Source organism: Chrysemys picta, chromosome 1, assembly GCF_011386835.1.
Source record: "Chrysemys picta bellii isolate R12L10 chromosome 1, ASM1138683v2, whole genome shotgun sequence".
Taxonomy (NCBI): Eukaryota; Metazoa; Chordata; order Testudines; family Emydidae; genus Chrysemys; species Chrysemys picta.
In genome coordinates, this window is record NC_088791.1 from 291,839,537 (window position 1) to 291,863,393 (window position 23,857).

The 23,857-nt window shown below is 47.6% G+C and overlaps 1 protein-coding gene across 1 annotated transcript in view; it reads left to right on the forward strand.

Moving 5' to 3' along the window:
• The first annotated feature begins 14,671 nt into the window (after positions 1–14,671).
• Positions 14,672–23,857, forward strand: part of RGCC (regulator of cell cycle) — a 29,242-nt gene continuing 20,056 nt past the window's right edge. Inside the window, exons 1-2 of the mRNA XM_005301482.4 lie at positions 14,672–14,981; positions 15,860–16,093. Coding sequence (XP_005301539.2) covers positions 14,900–14,981; positions 15,860–16,093 — 316 coding nt within the window. The 5' untranslated portion in view covers positions 14,672–14,899. The remainder of the gene's footprint in view (positions 14,982–15,859; positions 16,094–23,857) is intronic.

Here is a 23,857-nt window from a genome sequence, read left to right on the forward strand (position 1 = left end):
CACCACGAGTTTTCAAAGATAATGGCCAATGGCTCTGCAATCACATCAACCAACTCCCTCAGCACCCTCGGATGCATTAGATCTGGCCCCATGGACTTGTTCATGTCCAGCTTTTCTAAATACACCTCTACCTCGATATAACGCGGTAAAGCAGTGCTCCAGGGGAGGGGGAGGCTGCTTACTCCAGTGGATCAAAGCAACTTCAATATAATGCGATTTCACCTATAACGCGGTACGATTTTTTGGCTCCCGAGGACAGCATTATATCGAGGTAGAGGTGTAATCCTTAACCCAGTGGTGGGCAACCTGCAGGCTGCATGCGGCCCATCAGGCTAATCTGGTGGCAGGCCGCGAGACAGTTTGTTTACATTGACCATCCCCAGGCACAGCCGTTCGCAGCTCCCAGTGGCCACAGTTTAAAACACAGCCAGCTCTCCTCGACTCCTTTCCCCCTCATATTAGCCTCTCAGGGGATCCTGCCCATCAGTTCCCTGCATCACAAAACAGCACTCTGAAAACAAGTTATTTTTATAAGCTAGAAGCTGGAAATAGAAAATGAGCATATGGGTGAAGTTTCTGCCATAGATCCTCCTTCAGGCTGGAAAACTACAGCATAGTTTAGTTGGCTTTAGGTTTTTTCCCCACTATGACTTGTCACAAAAAATATTTCAGGGTTGATAGAAACTGGCAAAAACAAAAGCTCTTTTTGATTAAACTGAAATGCAATTGTCTAAGATCATCAGAGGAGAGGGCTGGACATCACTGACCCCAACTGTATGGCTATTTCTCATGTACACAAGTCTTGGATTAGCCAGGGGGTCTGCTTTGCAAAATGACGGCATGGTTATTTCTCAATGCCAGACATGCAAATCCCTGTGCTCTGATTGACTGTGGGTTATTTAGTAGCTAATCAAAGCACAATAATCTTTTTGTTCTGCTTGTCCAGTGCCTAGAACAATGGGGTCTTGGTTCCTGCCTGGTGCTATGGCAGTACAAATAAGTAAACAAGTAATAGGACAGTACAGATATTTATTGATAACGGTAGTATGCAAATCCTTTGGCTACTGCTCTCACATGCACAACCATGTGCCCACACCAAACAGGCTGCCTCTGCTTCTCCCTCCCACTCTGTTATTGCATATGGACCCGGTTTGCAGCAGCAGCCCTGGTCCTGTTTCTCCTGATGAAATGTTCCTCCTCCTCCTCCTCCATTATTTTGAATTCACCTGCTTCAGTGACTGGTTCATGCTGATGATAGGTGCAGAATCCAGCCGTTCACTTCTCCCTACGCTCCCTGTAACCATTCTGGTTTTAGTAGGCTTTGAATGGACACAAGATTTTACACATCTGTACAAGGGTAAAAAAACACACTTTCTTCGTTCCAGAAGTGAAAACATAAAATGATGGTGATGGACTGCTTTAGGGTTATTAGTCTTGTAATACAGCAGTTAAAATTAGTTTTATATTGCGCTAACACATAAATGTCTTTTGTTATAGTTTCAGAGTAGCAGCCGTGTTAGTCTGTATCCGCAAAAAGAAGAACAGGAGTACTTGTGGCACCTTAGAGACTAACAAATTTATTAGAGCATAAGCTTTCGTGGACTACAGCCCACTTCTTCGGATGCATATAGAATGGAACATATATTGAGGAGATATATATACACACATACAGATGTTCCATTCTATATGCATCCGAAGAAGTGGGCTGTAGTCCACGAAAGCTTATGCTCTAATAAATTTGTTAGTCTCTAAGGTGCCACAAGTACTCCTGTTCTTCTTTTTGTTATAGTGTTTTTTGTTAGTCCCCTTTTTAGCTGAGTGGTTAGCAAATATTTGGGGTCTTATGGATTTTTTTCCAGTAGGAAAAAAGACTGCACCTCAGGTGCCTTCAGACATGGGTAAGGACTATGTATACCCCAAACAGACACAGTCTCTCCAAATGCATCACAGTACCTCCAAAAGTTCTGGACTCTCTCTCAGGTGATGGAAGGACCCACTGAAGGTCTGCGTGGGAATCCCATTCCCACATTCCCCACCCTCCAAGATCCTCTCAATACATACCTCCCTTTTGGGATGCAGGGCTCACATCCATGGTGTTACAGCTTAGGGCAAGTGGTCTACACAAGAGGCCATGCTCCACATCAACATTGGGGGGAGGGATAGCTCAGTGGTTTGAGCATTGGCCTGCTAAACCTAGGGTTATGAGTTCAATCCTTAAGGGGGCCACTTAGGGATCTGGGGCAAAATCAGTATGTGGTCCTGCTAGTGAAGGCAGGGGGCTGGACTTGATGACCTTTCAGGGTCCCTTCCAGTTCTAGGAGATAGGATATCTCCATATATATATAATAATAATCCTACATCTAAGAGTAGTTTGATAAGCTTGCCAATACTTCCTTCACAACATACACGGTCACTTCATCAGAATAATGCTGGACAACAGGGCAACAAACTACCAGGCCTCCAGAGCTTAACCCAGAATTTCAATGGGCAGCGGAGACTGTGGGAACTGTGGGATAGCTACCCACAGTGCACTGCTCCGTAAGTCGATGCTAGCCACGGTAGTGAGGATGCATTCCGCCGACTTAATGCGCTTAGTGTGAACGTACGCAATCGACTGTATAAAATTGATTTCTAAAAATCAACTTCCATAAAATCGATCTAATTTCGTAGTGTAGACATACCCCAAGACTATTTGTGTCTTTTGCAGAGAGGATGAGAGGACAGACCATTTTCACACAAAGACTGTCAGAGTGGATGTCGGGTTGCATCTTAATGTGCTATGAGACTGCTGGAATATCTTGGCTCTGCCTCCTCAGCATCCACCTCCAAGTTAAGTTATTGGCTGAGAGTATACTACAGTGGAGCTCCCATAAGGGCATATACTTGAAGAAGAATGGGAGGTTACTAACCTGTACATTAACCTAAGGTCTTCAAGATTTTTTTTCCCTGGGATGCTCCACCTCCCGCCCTCCTTCCTTGCCACTGTGGAGTCTGATTTTGTGGTTGAGAAGGAACTGAGTGGCGTGGGTCCATGCCACCATATATGCCCTCAAATGGGAACACGAGGAGCTCCTCTGTGCAGCCACTGGCCCACAGACAGTGCTTCACAATCTCTGCTCGAAGCATCTATAGTGATAAAACATCTGGAAGAACTCAAGTTACTGTACAGGTAAGTAACCTCTCCATCTCTGATTTGCAGAGACAGACCGTGAAACTAGACAACTGACTTCACAATCTGCGCAAACAAATACTTGTGTGAATCAATTTTAGGGTTCTTCTAAATGTAGGTGCTAGGGTGACCAGACGTCCCAGTATTATCAGGACAGTCCCGATTTTAGGGGACTTGTCCCACGTCCCAACCTTACATCGGTTGGGACGCCCTTTGTCCCAATATTGGGGACCGTCCGGACCGCAGCCGCGGCGTCACCGCTTCCTGGGGCAGCTCCTAGCGCCCGCCCGCCATCAGGAGCGCCGTGTGCTGCAGGGGCGGGGCTTGCAGGCACTGGGAGCAGGCAGAGAGTCCTCCACACCCCCCACCCAAACCGACCCGCGACCCTAGGAGCCAGAGGGACCAGCCTGCCGGATGCTTCCCAGGACGGGAGCCACCCCAGGTAAGCATTGCCGGGACTCCCCACCTCACCCCCTAGCAGGTCCCTCTGGCTCTTAGGGTGGGGGGGCTCTGCGTGCTGCCAGCGCCTGCAAGCCCCACTCCACGGCTCCGGCAGCTCCCATTGGTGCTTTTCCCGGCCGATGGGAGCCACAGAGCTCACGCTTGTGGTGGGCGCAGCACGTGGAGGGTCTGTAGACCCCCCCTAGCTGCTCTCACCCTAGGAGCCAGAGACCTCCCAGCAGGGCTGGTGAGTGCGGCTAGGGAATGAGGCAGGGTGTGATGGAGTGAGTGTCTGGGAGGTGTGGGGGGGGGGTGTTGGGCTGTGAGCGTGTGGAGGGTGCTGGGCAGTGAGGGAGGTTGCTGTGTTTTGGGGTGCTAGACAGTGGGCAGGACCGGCTCCAGGCACCAGCGCAGAAAGCGGGTGCTTGGGGCGGCCAACAGAAAGGGGCGGCACGTCCGGCTCTTCGGCAGCAATTCGGTGGCGGGTCCCTCAGTCCCTCTTGGAGGGAAGGACTGGTAGAGCTGCCACCGATCGCAGCTTTTTTTTTTTTTTTTTCTGCCGCTTGGGGCGGCAAAAAGGCTGGAGCTGGCCCTGACAGTGGGGGCCTGTTGGGGGGGGTGCTGGGCAGTGGGGGAGATCTGTGTGTGTCAGAGCACTGGGCAGTGCGGATCTGTGTGGGGCATTATGTAGTTGTGGTGCGGCTGTGGGGAAGGGCACTGGGAGGGAGGGGAAATCTGTGTGTATTGGGAAACGCAAGTGGGGGGTTCTGTGTGGGGTGCTGGGGAACTGTGGTGGGGCTGTGGGCAGGGGGGCGCTGGGCACAGCACTGTGCATTTGTGGTGGAAGAGTTGTAGGGGAGCTCTGGGCATAGTGGATCAAGGGGGCGCTGGGCAGGGGAGCTGTGTGATGCAGCATGGCCCATCCCCAACAGGAAGGGGCACGCTGGTAGCACAGGGCCAGGTGGACCAGTATGCCTCTGGCTCTGGTTGGGGCTATGTACCTGTGTTGCCCCCACTTCTGCTCGCCCAATGTGTCCTGATATTTCACTCTTGCGATCTGATCACCCTAGTAGGTGCATAAAGTTGGGAGCCCACATGTGTGTCAAAAGCACAGTAGTACCTCATGCTATTTGGCAACAGAAGAATGCCTGCTAATGGTTTTAAATTCTTTCCCTGCTGTGTCCTTTACAGACACATGCCAAATCAGTAGAGCTGCGTCAACTAGCTGCATGGCTCAGCTTGCAAGGTTAAAAATGTAATAGAAAAACATAGGTTGGATTGTAAACATTGCATCATTGACTCACAAGGCGCTGGAGACACTGTGGCGAATGTTCAGGAAGGAGTACACTTTTTAAATACACATTGGATTGTTCCTTGGAAGAAGGGAGGGATTCAGTAGTTGAGGTTTACATTACAAGTCATGTGTTAGTTTTTGTTTTCAGTAGAAATATCCAATATACTTGTCAGTCTGCAAGGACAAGTACAGAGGCCATTAGCAGATAGCTAGAAGCTTTAGAAGCTACTTTTTTCAGCTGACCAAATGTAGGGCCTTATCTGCTCCTGTTGTCATGAATGGCAAAAATTCCATCAAATTCAATGAGAGCAGGGTAGGGTCATTAAACAATATTTATGCAGCTGCAGCCAATATGTTGATGGGTGTCATTAATACGAACCCTTTCTTTAGAATGGATGGGCATAAAATTGATTTCTTAATTTGTTGTCATGCATAAACCTATGAACCACACTGAAAATTAAAATTCACCAGCTGAATCACAGCTGCATTCAATATAACTTCAGACTGCTTCAAAGACAGTAGAAACTGTTATAGGCAGCTAACATAGACATTAAGAAATGTTGTTTTGTCTGTAGAAATATTAAGACCTTTGCCTAGAAAACAATTAAACATTTAAAAGGACACTGTCAAGTAGTTTTAAACCCCATATTTAGGGTTTGTTCTGAAAAGAAAAGACTCAAGAAGACAAGTGTACACAACAGTTCTGGGACTGAGGAGAGGAAGAGTATGAAACCATTTATACTGCATGCATAGAAATGTTTTTGAAATGTTTAAAATTGAAGTTTTTAAACTGTCAGTGTTAAAAACACTTTAAAAAATTAAAACCATCCAAAGAGAAGAACCAGGAGATAGTGCATGAATAACTGTGAGGACTGAAAAAGGCGGGTCATGGGGGGGTCAGATACAAACCTGGCAGTTCAGCTATCGACTTTCTATGTGATCTTATCCACATTACTTACGGATGAATTTTCAAAAGTGGTGCTTGATTTTTGGTGCCTCCGTTTTTGGGTACCCAAATTAAGACACCTTTGGACTGATTTTCAGAGGTGCACTGCTGAGTCCTTACAATTACATCTGAAGCCAATGGGAGATATTGGGTCCTCAGAACATTTTACAACTAGGACATGCCTTTAGGTAGCTAAATATAAATTCAAGAACCTAACTATAGCCACCCAAGTCTGAAAATCTTGGTTTAACTGTGGTTCCCTTCTGTAAAATGGGGATAATACCTCTCTCACAGATGAACTGTGAGGCTCTATAATGTTTGTAAAAGGCTTTGAGAATTTCAGATGAAAGGCCCTATCGATGGACAAAGTGTGATTATTATTTTATGAAGAGAAAATGACTGCTCTTGCTTTGTTTACTTTACTTTGATGAAATGCAAAAACATACAGGGCAAATTTTTCAAATGTGCCTACTAAGTGACTTAGGAGCTTAAGTCCTATTCTCAAAAGTGATTTAGGTTATTAGAATCTACATTTTACTGATTTCAGTTATACTTAGGTTCCTAAGTGACTAAGACACTTTTGAAAATTTTACCCAAATAGTGAAACCTAGATTATTTTTAAGTTTTCCATTTTAATAATCAGTGTTATTTGTCACTAGAAGTAGATAAAGTTTTATTATTTTTATTTCAATAGCCATCCAAAAATATTCCTATTTGAACAAAATGTTTTCATTGTGAAAAAAGCAAAAGTCTCCCATTTCACATGTTTCAAAGTTAAATAACTCTTTGCAAAATTTTACAAAAAATGCAACACTTTGTAAGCACAAAAATTAGTGAAACAAAACTGAAAAATTTAATGAAAAATAGTCCATAATTCCATACAGCCCTGTTTGTAACACAGGTGGTTGTTGTGCTTGTGTTAAACTCTCTTACACACCTCTCACATGCCCCAAAGAGCAACAAGAGCAGTGTTCAGATTTTTAACTCCCTGACATCACTTGGTGCCAGATGCTCAGCTGGTTTAAATGAGCATAGCTCTACCAATTTACACCAATTGAGGATCTGGGCCCTAGAGTTTTGGAACTATGAATTATTTTCCAATCACATGCTCAAGTCTCCTGCTGCCGCCTCTCACCTTCTTCTATCTCATTCTTCACCCCCAACTCTAACAGCTTCATCCCTCTCGTCTTTTTACTCTCCACTTATATCACCCCCCAAAAATGAACACTTGCAATGTCTCTTTTATTACAAATGGAATGAAAGAATCCACCTAACAAGCCGTTAGTCAAACTTCACCCTCACCACTTGTTTGTATGTTGTATTCCTTTTTCCCACCCTTTGTCTGTTTTTGGTTTTGTTCTCTTTTTTTGTCTTTTTAGCATCTATGTTGTTCGGGGGAGAGGCTTTATCTTCCTATGTGCTAATACAGTGTCTAATACAAAGAGGTTCTGTTCTGACTGGGAACTTTGGGTGCTCAGTAGCGGATTTGCCATGGGGCCGGGCCCACACTCCAGGGGGGCCCCAGCCAGGGCCACTCTTCTCCGGCCCCCGCTCTCTCCTGTGGGGGGCAGAAGCTTGGTGCTCCTGGCAGTGAGGCTCCTGCTGCAGTAGGGCAGCCAAACTCCCCCTCCCCTGCCTCCACTCACAGCTTGCTCCGTTCCCGTCCTCCCCCTCCCTGCCACTGATCAGCTGTTTCGATCTGCTGTTTGCCGACAGGAGGGGGGGGGGGGGAGGAACACAGCCGCAGCATGCTCACCTGGGGAGAGGAGGCAGAGAAGAGGCGGGGGTGGGACCTTGGGGGTGTGTGTGTGTGTGTGTGGAACGAGCATACCTACTCTGACTATAGAGCTGCACAGCCAGGCTGAAAAAAGAAGGTGCTGCTCAGCTCTGGGGACTTTGCAGCTGGACACCATCTTCTGGGTCCTAGTGCTGGTTGAGCTCCCGTCTGTGTGCTGAGAACCATCCTTCATCTTGTACAACAGTGAGTGCCTGTGGTGGGGCAGGCAGGGCAGGGGGACAGAGGCAGTGGGGAAGGAAGGGGGTGGGATGGGGAGGAGATGGAGTGGTGGGGAAGGGGCATGGGATGGGGAAAAGAAAGGGATAGGGCAGGGGGCACGCGGCTCGCCAGGGTAAGCCCCCTGGTGGGCCGGGCTGGGCCGGTTTGTTTACCTGCCGCGTCCACAGGTTTGGCCGATCGCGGCTCCCACTGGCTGCGGTTCGCCGCTCCAGGCCAATGGGGGGCTGCAGGATGAGGGATGTGCTGGCAGCGGCTTCTCGCAGACCCCATTGGCCTGGAGCAGCAAACCACGGCCAGTGGGAGCCGCGATCGGCCAAACCTACGGACGCGGCAAGTAAACAAACCGGCCCGGCCCGCCAGGGGGCTTACCCTGGTGGGCTGCATGCCGAAGGTTGCCGATCCCTTGGATAGGGGAAACGGGGGCCCAGCATGCGGATCCCCTTGGCAGCAGCTGGGGCTCCCCTGTTAAGCAGACCTATCAAACCCTCATCCTGACAAGCCCCACCTCCCCTGCATCTGTATCACCCCGATGAGCCCCTCCCAGACACCCTCCCCACCAGGGCCAGCTTTAAGCTGATTCGGCCGATTCCCCGGAATGGGACCCCGCACCTAAAAGGGCCCCGCAACATCTGGGGCTGCCGGCAGAGTGGGGGGAAAAAAAAAAAGATGCACCCTGCTTCTCCCCCCTCCCTCCGGCACTTGCGCCGCCATACAGCTGATCAGCGCAAGCCTGGGAGGGAGGGGTGAGAAGGAGGAATGTGGCATGCTTGGGGAAGATGCAGGGCCAGGATGGGGATTTGGGGAGGGATCCAATGGGGCAGGGAGGGTTGGGGCTGGGCATGGGGCCAGGGCGGGGATTTGGGGAGGGATCCAATGGGGCAGGGAGGGGGTGGGGCCGGGGCGGAGTTGGGGCGGGAGGGGCGCGAGACAAGTCGCGTCCCGGCGTGAGGCCCCGCACCTAGTAAAGCCAACCCTGCACCCCACTGAGCCCCAACCACCTACACCTAGACCCGAACCCAAATTAACCCTGTAGATAAATCTCTGTATTATGAAAGTTATGTGAAGATGCTTATGACTTTGTATTATGCCTCTCTATATAACCTTGTATTAAGCCTATCCATATATAATCTCTAACTTTCATATGTCTTTGTATTATGCCTCTTCATATAACCCTGTATTAAGCTATTTTCATACAACTTTGTATCAAGTCCTTTGATATAGGAACTTTGTATCAGATCCCTATGTAGAAAAACTTATAGAAAACTTTGTGTTAAGCCTTGGTATAATGTTATAGCCCCTAAGGATAGTTAAAGTAGAAGAAAAATGTCTTTTTGCTAGGAGTAGAATAAGATCTCTCCCCCCCACACCCAATCAATTGTTGTGTTGAATGAATGAGGTGTGAATGAGCAAGGCATGGAAGGCAAGCACCTCCAGACAGCTAGAGAGGGGATGGAAACCAGACCCAAGGACAATAAAACTCGTCAAGTGTGCTCACTAAAGAAGAGCAGACATATTGACAGCCTCGGGCGGGGGAGGGGGGGGGTTAGAAGCAAGCACCTTCTTTTGGAAACACCCTCTTTGAAGGTGGTTTGAAGCAGTGGGACAACACCCAGAAGGAAGCAGCACAAAGGACCAACTGACATAGACACAGATTTTGAATCTGGTACAGATTTGCATGAGAGGGAAGCTGCTATAAATGTGAGGTGTCTTGCAGAGGACCCCAGGTCTCGTCTTGTCAACATCGGAGCATCGATCCGGATCGGCAGAAGCCTGGCTCCACCCGTCCTCTATCTAACTCACCTGGCCAGTGAAGTTAAGGGGAGCAACTAGTTGGTAACAACAACAAGACAGAGTGTGTTTGTGTATGTGAGTGCATGTGTAATATAGATCATATGCATATGATACATTGTTGATTGATGCATCTATTACCAATGAATGTGGCGTTTGCCTTATTTCCCCCTGAAAAGATCCTGTGCAGTACTTTAAGTACAACAACCCCACCTCCCCTGTACCCAGACTCTCCCCGCCTCCCCCCCGCTGAGCTCCAGCCACTTTCACTTGGTCCCCCTTGCAGACTCCCATTGCCCCTGCACCTGGCACCTCCCTGTGCATCCAGATCCCGCACTGAGCTGCCTGCACCCAGACTGCCCCACACAGAACCCTCTTACCCCCATCTGGATACCCCCACACTAAGTCCCTCTGCACTTGGATCCTGCTGCCGGACTGAGCCTCCCTGCCCACATCTGGTGTGCCTGGCACAAAAGGGGCAGGGCCCCAGGGTGTTTCTGTGGCAGGCTTGGCCCTTGTGCTGTGTCAAGGTCAGGTTCAATCTCACTGCCAAGTCCCTGTCCCAGGGGGTGGGGAAGGCTGCAGGGTATTGTCCCACCTCCATGCAGCCAGTGGCCTGTGCTCCCCACTGCCATGGTGGAGCTTCCACATTTATTTATGATAAAAAAAATTCAGAATTTTAAAATATTCATAGAATCTGATGCAGAATTCCCTCAGGAATATGGGGCACTGTACAGCTGTGATGGTGGGACAGTAGGGGATCTATGGGTGGGGGAGCTGGGCAGGGGGTATGGTGTGCAGGGTGCTGTGCAGTTGTGGTGGGAGGTCAGTGGGAGGGGTCTCTAGGCAGGGGGTGCTGGGATTAGGGATCTGTGGGGGAAGTCTCTGGGTGAGGGGGTGCTGGCATAAGGGCAGGGCACTGGGCGGTGGGGGGGCAGTGTGGAAGGGGCACGCTGGCAGCTCAGGGCTGGGTGGACCAGTGTGCATCTAGCAGTTTTGGGTTTGTAAACAGTGCCCTTGTGCTGGGCTGAGTGGGGCCACTCTCACTGTGCCTCATTGCCCCCAACCGCCCCCCTGCTCTGCGGACCGCCCCCCCATCACATGCCCTATTTCCCCAATGGGGGCCCACAATATATGTTTGAGGCCGGGCCGACAAAAAGTTTATCCAGCCCTGGGTGCTACCACAATATGAATAATAAATAATAATAAATCATTGAGACATAGTTCAGCCATGCTACTTTATCGCCCTGGACTTACGCGGCAATCCATTGCTCAGGCCTATATTTACAAATTATACTTAATCAAAACTTTTATTATAGGTAAGGCTGCGAGTTTGTCACGGAGGTCATGGAAGTAATGGATTCCGTGACTTCCATGACTTCTGCAGCAGCCGGTGCACCTGGTCCTGGGGCAGCTCAGGCAGCCCCTGCGCTAGTTGCACCAGCTACTGCTGGGGCAGTCTAGAGCCACCGCACCCCAGCAGAAGCAGGAGTTTGGGTGTGAGAGGGAGCAGGGGGTTGCGGCACAGGATGGGGTGAGGCAGGCTCTGGTCAGCGCTTACCTTGCAGGCTTCCCGGAAGCTGGAAATCCCCCTTGCTCAGCTTCTAGGTGGAGGCATAGGCAGGCAGCTTTGCACACTGCCTCTGCCCAGAGCGCTGGCTTCACAACTCCCATTGGCTGGGAGCTGCGAAGCCAGCGCTCTGGGCAAAGGCAGTGTGCAGAGCTGCCTGGCCATACCTCCACCTAGGAGCTGAGCGAGGGGGATGTCCCCACTTCCGGGGAGGTGCGGAGCCAGGTAGGGAGCCTGCTGGCCCCCCCAAGCACCAGCAGGGTCACGGACCATGTGCTGCTGCCCCCCTGTCCCCATCACCCCCTCCCCCCCAATTTAATCAGGGGCATATAGTAGAAGTCATGGACGGGTCAAGGGCCATGATTTTTTGTTTACTTCCCATGACCCGTCCATGACTTTTACTAAAAATACCCATGGCTAAAACATAGCCTTAATTATAGGTGATAAATATTCAAGGCAGTTTTTGAAACACAATGAAATGAGAGTTTCCATATAATATCCTCATTACATAACAATCAGTTAACTCCATTAGGAACCCTTATGTATTTTGCCGTTCTTGGCCAATGAAATGACATATCAGTTTTACTTTTGTTTATAATTAGTTTCTACCAGGTCCATTTTCTGGGTCATTTACACTAACATAATGCTGTTGTTTTTGGGTTCAGTAATGGAAGGTAAAATTTAAATCAAACCCTTCTAACCTTTATAAAATCCTTATTTAATATCTGCTAAATTTTAGGGTTAAACCAAGTTGACAGTATCCCCATAGATGAATGTTTACTATAATTCAGCTATATTTAACTGCTGAGCTAGAATTGATATGCAAACTAGACACAATCAACTCCGGTTTGAATAAGGACTGGGAATGGCTGAGCCATTACAAACATTGATTCTATCTCCCCTTGTAAGTATGCTCACACTTCTTATCAAACTGTCTGTACTGGGCTATCTTGATTATCACTTCAAAAGTTTTTTTTCTCTTAATTAATTGGCCTCTCAGAGTTGGTAAGACAACTCCCACCTGTTTATGCTCTCTGTATGTGTGTATATATATCTTCTCAATATATGTTCCATTCTATAGGCATCCGAAGAAGTGGGCTGTAGTCCACGAAAGCTTATGCTCTAATAAATTTGTTAGTCTCTAAGGTGCCACAAGTACTCCTGTTCTTCTTTTAGCTATATTTAAAGCTCTGATACTTTCCATTATAAGTCTCATTTCTTGGGTTTATAATTCATCGGTAAAAAAAAATTCTGTGTCAAAAGAAATATATTTTTGATTGCAATATATATATATATATGTTCTACTCAAATCTGGGCAAATTCTACAATGGAATTTTTCTTTTTTATTCTACCAGTTTTACCCTGACTTTACAGCCAAGAGCAAATATCTTTCTTAGGGTATGTCTTCACTGCAATTACCCCAAATGATCAGCACCTGGGTCTGAGCACCCAGATTAGTCTAACTTGGATGTGAGTGGCCACATACCTCAACACTAGTGCTGCACTTGCCTGTGTGAGGTGCTAGGACTTCTGAGGGCATATCCATGGTTCTTAGAACTGCAGTAAGCTGAGCCACTCGGATTCTTTCCCAGTGAACTTTGGAAGAACTTGTCTATTCCTATGTGCACATAGGGGAACATATGGAAAGGCACTGGAGTGTTTTAGCTGTGTCCTCACTGCAAAATGTGCTGGGTTAGCAGCTGGAAATAGGGTGCACTCAGGCTTTAACCTATATCCCGGACAGGCTGGCTAGCTATGTTGAAACTGATCTGAAAGCATCACCATATGTGGGGAGAGGGTTGTGTGTGAATTGGAGGTGAGTTAGGGACAATACATGAGTAAGAGCCAGAGTTAACTGCAATGAAGATAAGCCCTTATTCAAATAACTCTCTAAAATATTTCAAAACATCCCAGATGGTTATCTGATTTATTCAGCTCTTTGGGTATTCAAAGCTTTTCAGCCTTTTTCCCATGCAAATTCCTTTTGAAGGAATGAAGCATCATCAGCAGGTAAGTACCCTGAGTAGGTGCAGTAGTTGGATGTTTATTATATGAGAAACAGAAGTGAAACTGCTAACATTGTTACAGCATTTAAACAACACTAATGACAATTAGGCCATAACATTAACACCCACGTGATAAATGGGGGACTTTCCCACTTTCAGTGTGGCTACAGCCTCAAAAGCATTGCCTTTAGGTGCTTTCTGAAAGTTATCTTCAGGGCTAGATGGGCTCTATCCCCGTGGTAAGATTGTGATAAAAATGCCTTCATTTTGTCTAGACAACAGGCAATGCTATTGGAGCTGTACTGTCGAGAATTACAGGTCCCCAGTTTACCTAGTGTAGATTCAGCCTTATAGTTTTCCTTTCTCATTAGTGCTTTCAAGCCTTTTTTGGAACTGTCTTTCTATGCAGTGTCCCGCTGGAGTGACTGTGACTTAACCCTGGTGCTGCTGCTCCAGGTACGTCATTAACTAGACTGTGAGCCTGCCTGGAGCTCTGCTGCCACAAATACCCCCACTAGAGAAAGTCAAAAGGCTGAGGAATATTCCATCATTGCTCTGATTTTATGGAACATGGCATTTCTTGGATCTCTTCTGGCCGGTACCAACCAGAAGGTAACGTCCCAGGGTGAAGGAGTGCATACTGCAATGCCTCTTCTAGTATGAAGTGTGCTGCTGAGCCAATTTATATTCGTTCACACAAGGTTCTTCAGCCCATTCACCCCTCGTGCATTAACTCAACATTTAAGAGGTTTTACGTTGATTTTACAGAGCGCGAGATAAATAGAAAAAAATATCTATTGCTAACAAAAAAGCCCGACTCAGTTGTAGTTAAACTCTCCTAGTTGGAAATTGGTTCTGCCTTGAGCAGGGGGTTGGACTACATGACCTCCTGAAGTCCCTTCCAACCCTGATATTCTATGATTGATTCTATGTTCCTGCTGCAGGCTCATGTTGCTTTTGGGTAGTAAAAGGAAACAAGGCAGGTCCTCTACTTTGTAGCACAGGTTCTAGCCCAGGCACTTGATGTGCTAGTAGGAAGCTGTGACCACAAACCACCCTAACTCAGCCTCGGACTCAGGCAGGAGCTGTGAAGGCTTTTCAGTGCCTATCTGCCCCAGCCATTAGTGCTTTGTCCCACTCTAGCGGGAGCTGCGTTTTTCTAACAGCACATTGCAGTGGCTCCAGCCAGCAAACGCCTCCCACCCAGCACTGCGGTGTATTTCTGGGGTGGAACCGTGATGTTGTTTTGCGGGGGAAGGCGGGTATAGACCGTCTGTCTCGCACAGTCTCTGCGGGGGACGCGGGAGGGAACCCCTCCCGAGCAGTGACAATTTCAGCCTGATGTTCAGGGGCTAGATGCCTGTACCCCCAAGCCCGAGGGCTTGGATTGGGGAGACTCGGCAGTCCCGCCAGTGAAGTCCGAGGCGGGCACGTGGGAGGCCCCGGCCCGGGGCTCTGTGGGACCGGCAGGAGGCTGGATACAGAGGCAGGGGGATAATCCAGCCCCGCCGGCGGGCCGCGTCCTTCCCACTTCGCCGCCCCAGCGCGAGAGCTGCGGCCGGGCTCGGCCGTGCCCCCTCCCACGCCCGCCTCCTTCCACGTCTGGCTGCGCCGCGGCCGCTCCCCGGGGCACGGGCTATAAGAGGCTCCGGCTGGGGCTGGCGGCAGATGCTGGAGGCAGAAGGCGGCGGGGAGAGGCGAGAACCTGCGGCCATGAAGTCCCCGCAAACCAAGAGCGCGGCCGGCAAAGGTGAGCGCGGCTGGCCCGGGCGCTCGGCTGCAGCCCCCTAGCGAGCCACCGTCGGGGCTGGCGGCAGCCGCCGCTGGGCTGCGGGGTCGGTGTCCTTCGCCTCCCACCCCCAGGCCAGGCTGGCTGTCACCGGGGCCGAGCGGTGCTCGCAGCCGCCCCGGGGAGCGCTCGGTGCAAACCCCAGTTACTGGCGGGAGCAGAGGCGGCCAGGAGCCGACCCAGGCCCGGCTGCTCCCGGCTCCCTCTGTTTCCCCAGTCGGTCCCGCTTTTTGCGGGACATGGGGGGGTGGCTGGTCTCTCTGCGGGGACATGGGATTGTCGCGGGGGGGGGGGTCGGTCGGTCTCTCTGTGGGGGGAAATGGGAGGGTGTCGCTGTGGGGGGGTGGGTGACGGGTGTCGCTGGGGGGTATGGCCGGTGTCTCTGCGGGGACATGGGGGTGTCGCTGCGGGAGGGGGGGGTCGGTCGGTCTCTCTCTCTCTGGGGGAGAAATGGAGGGGGGGGAGTGGGGGGGGGGTGGCCGGTCTCTGGGGGGGGGGAGGAAATGGGGGGGGTGGCGCTGGGGGTGGGGTGGCCGGTCTCTCTGTGGGGGGAAATGGGGGTAGCGCTGGAGGGGGTGGCCGGTCTCTCTGGGGGAACGTGGGGTTGGCGCTAAGGGGGTGGCCGGTGTCTCTGCGGGGACATCGGGGTGTCGCTGGGGGAGGGGGGGTCGGTCTCTGGGGGGGGGAAGTGGGGGGGTGGCACTGTGTGTGTGTGACCGGTCTCTCTGTGGGGGGAAATGGGGGTGTCGCTGGAGGGGGTGGCTCGGTCTCTCTCTTGTGCTCCAGCCCTGCTCTCCGAGGGTCGGGGGGATTTTAAGGGGGTCCATGTTTCTCGTTAGGCTCCGGTGACGGTCTCCCTCGTCCTCTCCCGTCCCGGCCGGCCCCGGGCCCTGCCGCCCTGCGGGCGGACGCCGGGGAGCTGGCGGAGGTACTGGGTGAGTTCGATGCCGTGATAGAAGACTTCTCCTCGCCCGTCAGCAAGCGCCACTTCCAGTACGAGGAGCACCTGGCGCGGATGAAACGGCGGAGCAGCGCCAGCGTCAGCGACAGCAGCGGCATGAGCGACTCAGAGAGTGAGACACCCCAGCCCTCCCGCACGCTTCCCTTCCCCTTCCCCTTTCTCCTGCGCAGCGGGCAAGGGCAGCTGGCCTCCAGTTAGCGTCTCCTTCACCACATCTGCATGCAGTTCAGTGTTGCTTTGGCTAGCAAACCAGTTGTTTCTACAGCTTATTCCGGGGGGAGGAACTTTCAGAGCTGACAGGTAAAAATAGCTCTGACTTCTAGATACTTGACAGCTCTCCCCACCCTTCAGAAAACAAAACACTGCGTGGCTTTTTTTTTCTCTTCTGTCCTTGTATTTTGGTGTCTGGAACGTAAGTCTTTTCAGCAGCATTTGGGGAGACATTGTACCAGTTTCTATGATCTAAACTAAATGTACATTTCTTAAGAAACAGGTGTCTTATTGTTACAAAAGGCAGAGATTATCTAGCACTATTTATACCGTTTACTTTTGTCCCCTGCTTGACAAAAATTAAAACTATTATGCATTTAAGTTTGCTGTCTTCTCCAAGCATTCCTGCACCTTACTCTTTGTTCCTTCCATCAAACAGCTTGTTGAAGGTGACCCGCAGACAATGTTTTTTAATTAAATTTGTGTCCCTTTTTGCCCTCCTTTTATGATGCATAAATAAATCCAGAAAGATTTATGTTTTTAAAATAATTTTCTTATTTTTCCCCTCACAAATCTCAAAAATGTCAAGTCTGGTCTTCTCTGGTTTTGTCTTCTTGGAAGTCACAGACATTTCTTGTTAATTTTCACACCTTAACTCAGGGGTGGGCAAACTTTTTGGGCTGAGGGCCACATCTGGGTGGGGAAATAGTATGCAGGGTTGGGGTACGGGAGGGAGCGTGGGGTGTGGGAGGGGGTGCGGTGATCAGGAAGGGGCTCAGAGCAAGGGATTGGGGCAGAGGAGGGGTGCAGGGTGTATGACAGGGCTCAGGGAAGGGTGTTGGGGTGCAGGAGGGGTGCGGACTGTGGGAGGGGGCTCAGGGCAGGGGTTGAGGTGCAGGGGGCTCAGGGCAGGGAGTTGGGGTGCGAGGTGCAGGCAGGGGGCTTAGGGCAGGGAGTTGGGGGGGTGGGGTGCAGGAGGGGTTCAAGCTCCGGCCCAGCACCACTTACCTATAGCGGCTCCAGGGTGGCAGCGGTGTCCCTGCATACCATGGGTCTTTTTCTTATATAAGCTCCTATTACCACCCCACCCCCTGACCCAATTTTTCACATTTGCTGTCTGGTCACCCTACCCCGGCCCGTGCCGCTCCAGGAAGCGCTGCGGCCCCTGGGGGAGGGAGGGTGGAGGGCTCTGCGTGCATTGCCCTTGCCGCGCCTCCAGGTACCTCCCCTGAAGCTCCCATTGGCCGCGGTTCCCTGTTCCCAGCCAATTGGAGCTGTGGGGGGCAGTGCCTGGAGGCAAGAGCAACGCACGGAGCCCTGTGTCCCCCCTGCCTGGGGGCCGCAGGGATGTGGTGTTGGCAGCGCAAAGCCCTGAGGGGCCGGATCTGGTCCGCAGGCCGTAGTTTGCCCACCCCTGCCTTAACTGATCAATCATAAAGATGCAGACAAGGACAAAAGCTCTTTTTTTTTTTTTTTTTTTTTCCTTTGTGGGTTCCCTTAATGTTGATGATTGCTGGGGAGAATCTTGCTATGCTATACAAAAGTGAAAAGTCAAAGAGAAACACAATGGTACTTGGGGTGGATAAGGTCAGAGGCTGGAAAATAAGGTGTCAGAGAAGAAAGAGTTCCCAGCTGGCTGGTAGAAGACTACAGAGGCACTCCATTTTTTAAAAGCCAAAGACAACCCTAGTCCATTCTAGCAGGAAGACTCCTGATGACTTCTTCATCCTGTAGTTAACTAAATATTTACTAAACAAGAATGTTGTATTAAAAGTATTTTCACAAGAGGTTTATAGAAATACCGGAAACCACTTCCTCCTCTCCCTTCAGTGAATGGTGCTGTCTTCTGGTTTTGGAGGTTGCCATTTTAAAGGTAATTTAAATCACTAGTTCCAGTTTGAGGCAAAACATTATTTGTACAGTGCAGAAAGAGTGCTAGTTGTACAAAAGAGTATTAAATTAATACAGATAGCATACCGACAACATACAAGCAAAGGATATGGAATCAGGAATATCCCAAATCAAGGTAACTGAGCAATGAAGTTTAGCATACATTTGTTAGTGTTATCATTTCTTTTAAAAATTATATATTTTGGTTGTTCCTGTTTGTCAAGGAGAGTATACCAAAATTAATAGTAATTAGGAGGACTGAAAGAACCTGCTTTCTCATTTAAAAATCCATGGAATCAATGTTTAAGTTGTCATAAGTAAGTTTTAAAAAAAAACCCACACAAGCAAAACCTATTTTTTTAATTGCTAACTTCCTCTTCTCAAAAAAATTCCATAGAATTTGCCTTCTAAAAACTTATACTTTCTGATTTCCAGTGATTTCTAGTAATGAAAATGTTTCTTTCACTAAAATGGTAAATTGTGACCAGATACTTAACTTAATTAATATTAACAACAAAGGGGAAGGAACACAAGCCAAAATAGGGGGAAAAATGGGTTAAAGTCTATTTAGACAAGTCAGATGTATTCATATTGGCAGGACCTGATGAAATGAATCCTAAGGTACTTGAGGAACTAGCTGAAACAATCTTGGAACTGTTAGTGATATTCTTTAAGAAAACATGGAGCATGGGTGAGGTCCCAAGAGGACTGGAGAAGGGTAAACATAGTACCTGTCTTTAAAAAGGCAGGGGGAAAAAACAGCCTAATGTCAACACCTGGAAAGATACTGGAACAAATAATCAATTTGTAAGCACCTAGAGGATAAGAGGTTATAGCAGAGGTTCTCAAACTTTTGTATTGGTGACCCCTTCAACATAGCAAGCCTCTGAGTGTGACCCTCTCCTTTATATATTTAACACCATAATAAATGCTGGAGGCAACATGGGGTTTGGGGTTGAGCCTGACAGCTTCTGATCTCCTGTGTAAGAACCTCATGACCCTCTAAGGGGTCCCAACCCCCAGTTTGAGAACCCCTGGGTTAAAGTAATAGCCAACATGAATTTATCCAGAAAAAATCATGCCAAACCAACCTAATTTCCTTCTTTGACAGGCTTACTGGTCTTGTGGATGGGGTGAAGCTGTAAATGTTACATATCTTGATTTTAGTAAGGCTTTTGACACAGTCCCACATGACAATCTCACAAGCAAACTAGGGAAATGCGATCTAGGTGAAATTACTATAAGGTGGGCTCAAAACTAGTTGAAAGACTATACTTGGAGTAGTAATCAATGGTTTGCTGTCAAATCAGAGGGTATATTTAGTGGAGTTCTGCAGGGTCTGTTACTACTCAATATTGTCATTAATGTCAGATAATGAGTGGAGAGTATGCTTATAAAATTTGTGATAACACCAAGCTGGGAGGGGTTGGAAGTACTTTGGAGGACAGGATTAGAATTCAAAACGACCTTGACAAGTTGCAGAATTGGTCTGAAATCCACAAGATGAAATTCAATAAAGATAAGTGCAAAGTATTACACTTAAGTAGAAAAAAATCAAATGCAGAACTACAAAATGGGGAATAACTGGCTAGGTAGCAGTACTGAAGAAAAGGATCTGGGGCTTATAGCAGACACAAAGTGAATATGAGTCAACAACGTGATGCAGTTGCAAAAAAGGCTAATATCATTCTGGGGTGTGTATTAACAAGAGTGGTGTATGTAAGACATGAGCTAATTTTCCTGTCCTGCTTGATACTGGTGAGGCCTCTGCTGGAGTACTGTGTCCAGTTCTGGAAACCACACTTCAAGAAAGACATGAATGAATTTAAGAGTCCAGAAGAATGCAACAAAAATAATAAAAGGTTTAGAAAACTTGACCTGTGAGGAAAGGTTAAAAAAACTGGACATGTTTAGTCTTGAGAAAAGAAGACTGAGGGACCTGCTAAGTCTTCAAATACATTAAGGGCTGTTATAAAGAGGATGATGATCAATTGTTCTCCATGTCCACTGAAGATAGGACAAGAAGTAATGGGCTTAATGTTCAGAAAAAGAGATTTACATTAGATATTAGGAAAAAACTTTCTAATGCTAAGGATAGTTAAGTTTGCAAGGGAGATTGTAGAATCCCCATTTTGAAGGTTTTTAAGAACAGGTTAGACCAGGAATCGGCAACCTTTGGCACGTGGCTCGCCAGGGTAAGCAGGCCAATGAGGGCGGCGGTAAGCAGCACAGGCCGAGGGATGTGCTGGCCGCCGCTTCCCGCAGCCCCCATTGGCTTGGAGCGGCGAACCACAGCCAGTGGGAGCCGCGATAGGCCGAACCTGCGGACACGGCAGGTAAACAAACTGGCCCGGCCCGCCAGGGTGCTTACTCTGGTGGGCCGTATGCCAAAGGTTGCTGATCCCTGCTCTAATCCATTTAAAAAAACACAATTTTCTTTTCCCCACCATTTTCAGATTTACTGCAAGCCTGCAGTCAGGTACTTTCAGTTTACTTAGAGACCTGTCTATACTGGTATGTTCTGCCTGAATTCTTTTTCCTTGATTCTCTGATCTAATTCTCGTAAAAATACCCAGCAAAACTTGTTTCTCTTTCTGAAGACATCATTTAATATAGTAAATCCCTCTCCAAACCTCCCTATACCATTTTGGTGAAATCAGAGATGAATGGCAGTTTTTAATAAAGAGGGTCTTTCATACCAGAGAGAGGCTCAAATATCCGATGTAAACATAAATCCAGTTACATTCCCCTTGTCTTTCATAACTCCTTACTGCGTGTGCTAATTTCTAAGCTATTTCTATTCAAACACAGGCTTCTTCCCTCAGCCCAGCTTTTCTTCTAACTTGATGTTAGTGAAGCTTTGATTTTAGTGAAGTTGTAGTGACCTCACTATTCCCGTGGCAACACTTACGTTAAACGTAGCTGGGCTGTGTGGGGACAAATTCTTAAAACACAAATCTGCAACAACAGCAAAAGAAATGCTGACAGTGTTTTTTCTGAACTGCTTTTGCTGAAAAATGTAATTTGTATAAACTCTCTCCATCTTCATAAATCTGTCAATTCCACAGCCATTACTCTGTGTATAAGAGCTACAGGATCATGTTTTTATGGCGTGATCCTACAAGTGCTTGGTATGGGCCATTGTACCACAAATAAGGTTAAGATTTTGTCTCTGTTATTTTTAGTAAAAGTCCCAGACAGGTCACAGGCTTCTGTGAATTTTTGTTTATTGCCCGCAACCTGTCTGGGACTTTTACTAAAAATAATGGGGGGGCTGCCTATAGTGGCTGATAGCTGTGGGGACCCCACCATGGCTGACTGCTGTGGGACTCACAGCTCATAGCTCTGGGATCCCTGCCAACTGCTAAGAGCTGTGGGGCCCCTGCTGCCCACTGCGGCTGACCTCTCCAGCCCCAAGGCCTGGGGCTGAAGCAGAAAATGTCACAGAGATCTCTGAAAGTCACAAAATCCATTACCTCTGTGACAAAATCTTATCCTTATCCATGAACCACAATTGGCTTACACCAAGATATAACCAAAAGGGCCACTGGTTTTTGTGTACTTCAGTTTTGGGGTACCCAACCTGAGACATCTTGGGCTGATTTTCAAAGGTGCTGAGCCACTCTGACAGCTGTTAATGGGAACTGCAAGTACTCCGCATGCACAGGCTGGGTATACCAAATCTGAGCTACCCAAAATCAGTGGCACTTCTCAAAAATTGTGAGTCTATTAGTAAGTGTTTGCCAGGGTCAGGCTCAAAGATGGAAAGACACACAATGTAGTTATAGCAAATTTTGCACTATTGATCTACTTTAACATTCAATGTAACTGGCAACAAATGCCCTCCCCTGAAAACTATTGTTTTGTAGTAGGGTGTGTAAATCCATTCCTCTTTCTAGTGCTTCTGCCAGCAGGGTAAGCCACTTTCCTTTTGGAAAAGCTTGCATTTCCCCTCTTCCCCATATCATCTTGCTAAGACAGAAAGCACAGTCCTTTACACATTGCTTCTGTCTGAAAAGTCCCCTTTTAAGGAAATGGACACCAAAGGGACTAATTGAAGATCTTATACCATATATGGGAGGCTTCTTGAAAACTTTAGAATTAGAGTCCAAAGTTATTTCCCTGTCTGGAAAATTCTCCCATTTTGTGATCTTTGTAATGTTACTTTAGATAGTATGGTCTTTGGGGCAAGGTTTGTCTCTAACTACGTACAGCACCTAGAACAATTGGCTCTAGACCCTACTATAATATAAAGAATTCTGACAGGAACAAACATTAATTAAGATCTTAGGCCTGGATCCACAAAGGGACTTAGGCACATAAAGTCCCAGTTTTAACTCAAGTGGGTCTGTGCTGGCACTCATGACACAACTGGTGGCTTAGTGCCGTATCAAAACTCAGTTCTTTATTCCCCATAATAATAAAGGGGACACATATTGACTAGCTGCTGAACTACCAGGATAAATAGTACCTACATGTTTCAGCTTGAAGCCCTCAGTAGGGTCAAAGTACAAGTATAAAAGCTCCAGGCATTAGGTAGTTGTTCATGTAAAGTTAGTGCTTACAGTAAAACTGCTTAGGCCAGCTACAAACGTTTTCCAGCATAGCTCTGTTGGTCATGGGTAGGATGATATGCAATTTGTGACTGATATAGCTGTGCCAGCAAAAGCTTCTAGTGCAGATCCAGTTATACTAATAGAACTGCTTTTTTGCTGGTATCTCGTATAGTTTGTTTCACTTGGTGGTTGGGTGGGACTGCGATAAACTATGCTGGCAAAAGCACAATTTTGCTGGTATAAGCTGCGTCCACACTAAGAGTTCTTTGCTGGTACAGTACACCACTATTGCTATATTGGCAAAATAATTCTAGTATAGACCTTGCCTAGCTCTCCTTTCATTTTGCTTCTTTAAATTCTTATCCTTAATTAGGAGCTTGAGAATAGAAATGTTTCACCATAACTATATCATTTTATGCACCCCACCCCCCCAAAAAATCTTTTTACAATATAAGCCATAATCCACTATCATGCTCTCAAAATGTTTCATATTGCCATTGATGTAATAAAAATCTTATAAAATAAATACATTTGATTTAGACCCTTCAGTGACACTGGCTACAATGTTGTAACTTGATATCATTCTTGACTTAAGAAGTAAACTTCTTTGTCAATCAACTCTTAGCTTTCAAAATCAAATCCCACTCATGCTGCTTTAGCTTTATTTATTTTATAATTTCAAACCCAGTTAATAATGCTATATTCATCATGAAAAGGCAGCATGCATTAGCAATCCTGCAGTAACAAACCAGTAGGTAGATATGGTGGCGAAAAATATTCTAAGGAAATAGATTGTTGCCTCAAACCTACAACAAGATATTACAATCAGCAGGGAGCAATAAAATGACTAATGAAAAATACCTTAGCACTTCTGGATTTGTTCTGCCCTGCCCTTGCCTCTCCTGCATACCACTTTCTTTTCCTTTCACTATTTTTGCTCTAGGAAAAGGAATCATCATTAAACAGGGGAAGGTTTAAAATAAAAACACTACCTCACAACTAGCAAGATTGATGGGGACTATATGGGAAACATATGTAATGAAAAACCATGATACATATTAAAAAATACAGCTACTGATTTCCCATGATCCCTTCCGGGTATCTTCCAGACAGAGAGTTAAGGGAGATTTGGAGATCTTCAAATCTTCAAGCCCAGGTTGTGCAAGCTGTCTCAGGGTGTGCCTCCCACCTTTTTTGGTTGGGTTTTGTTTTTTGTTTAG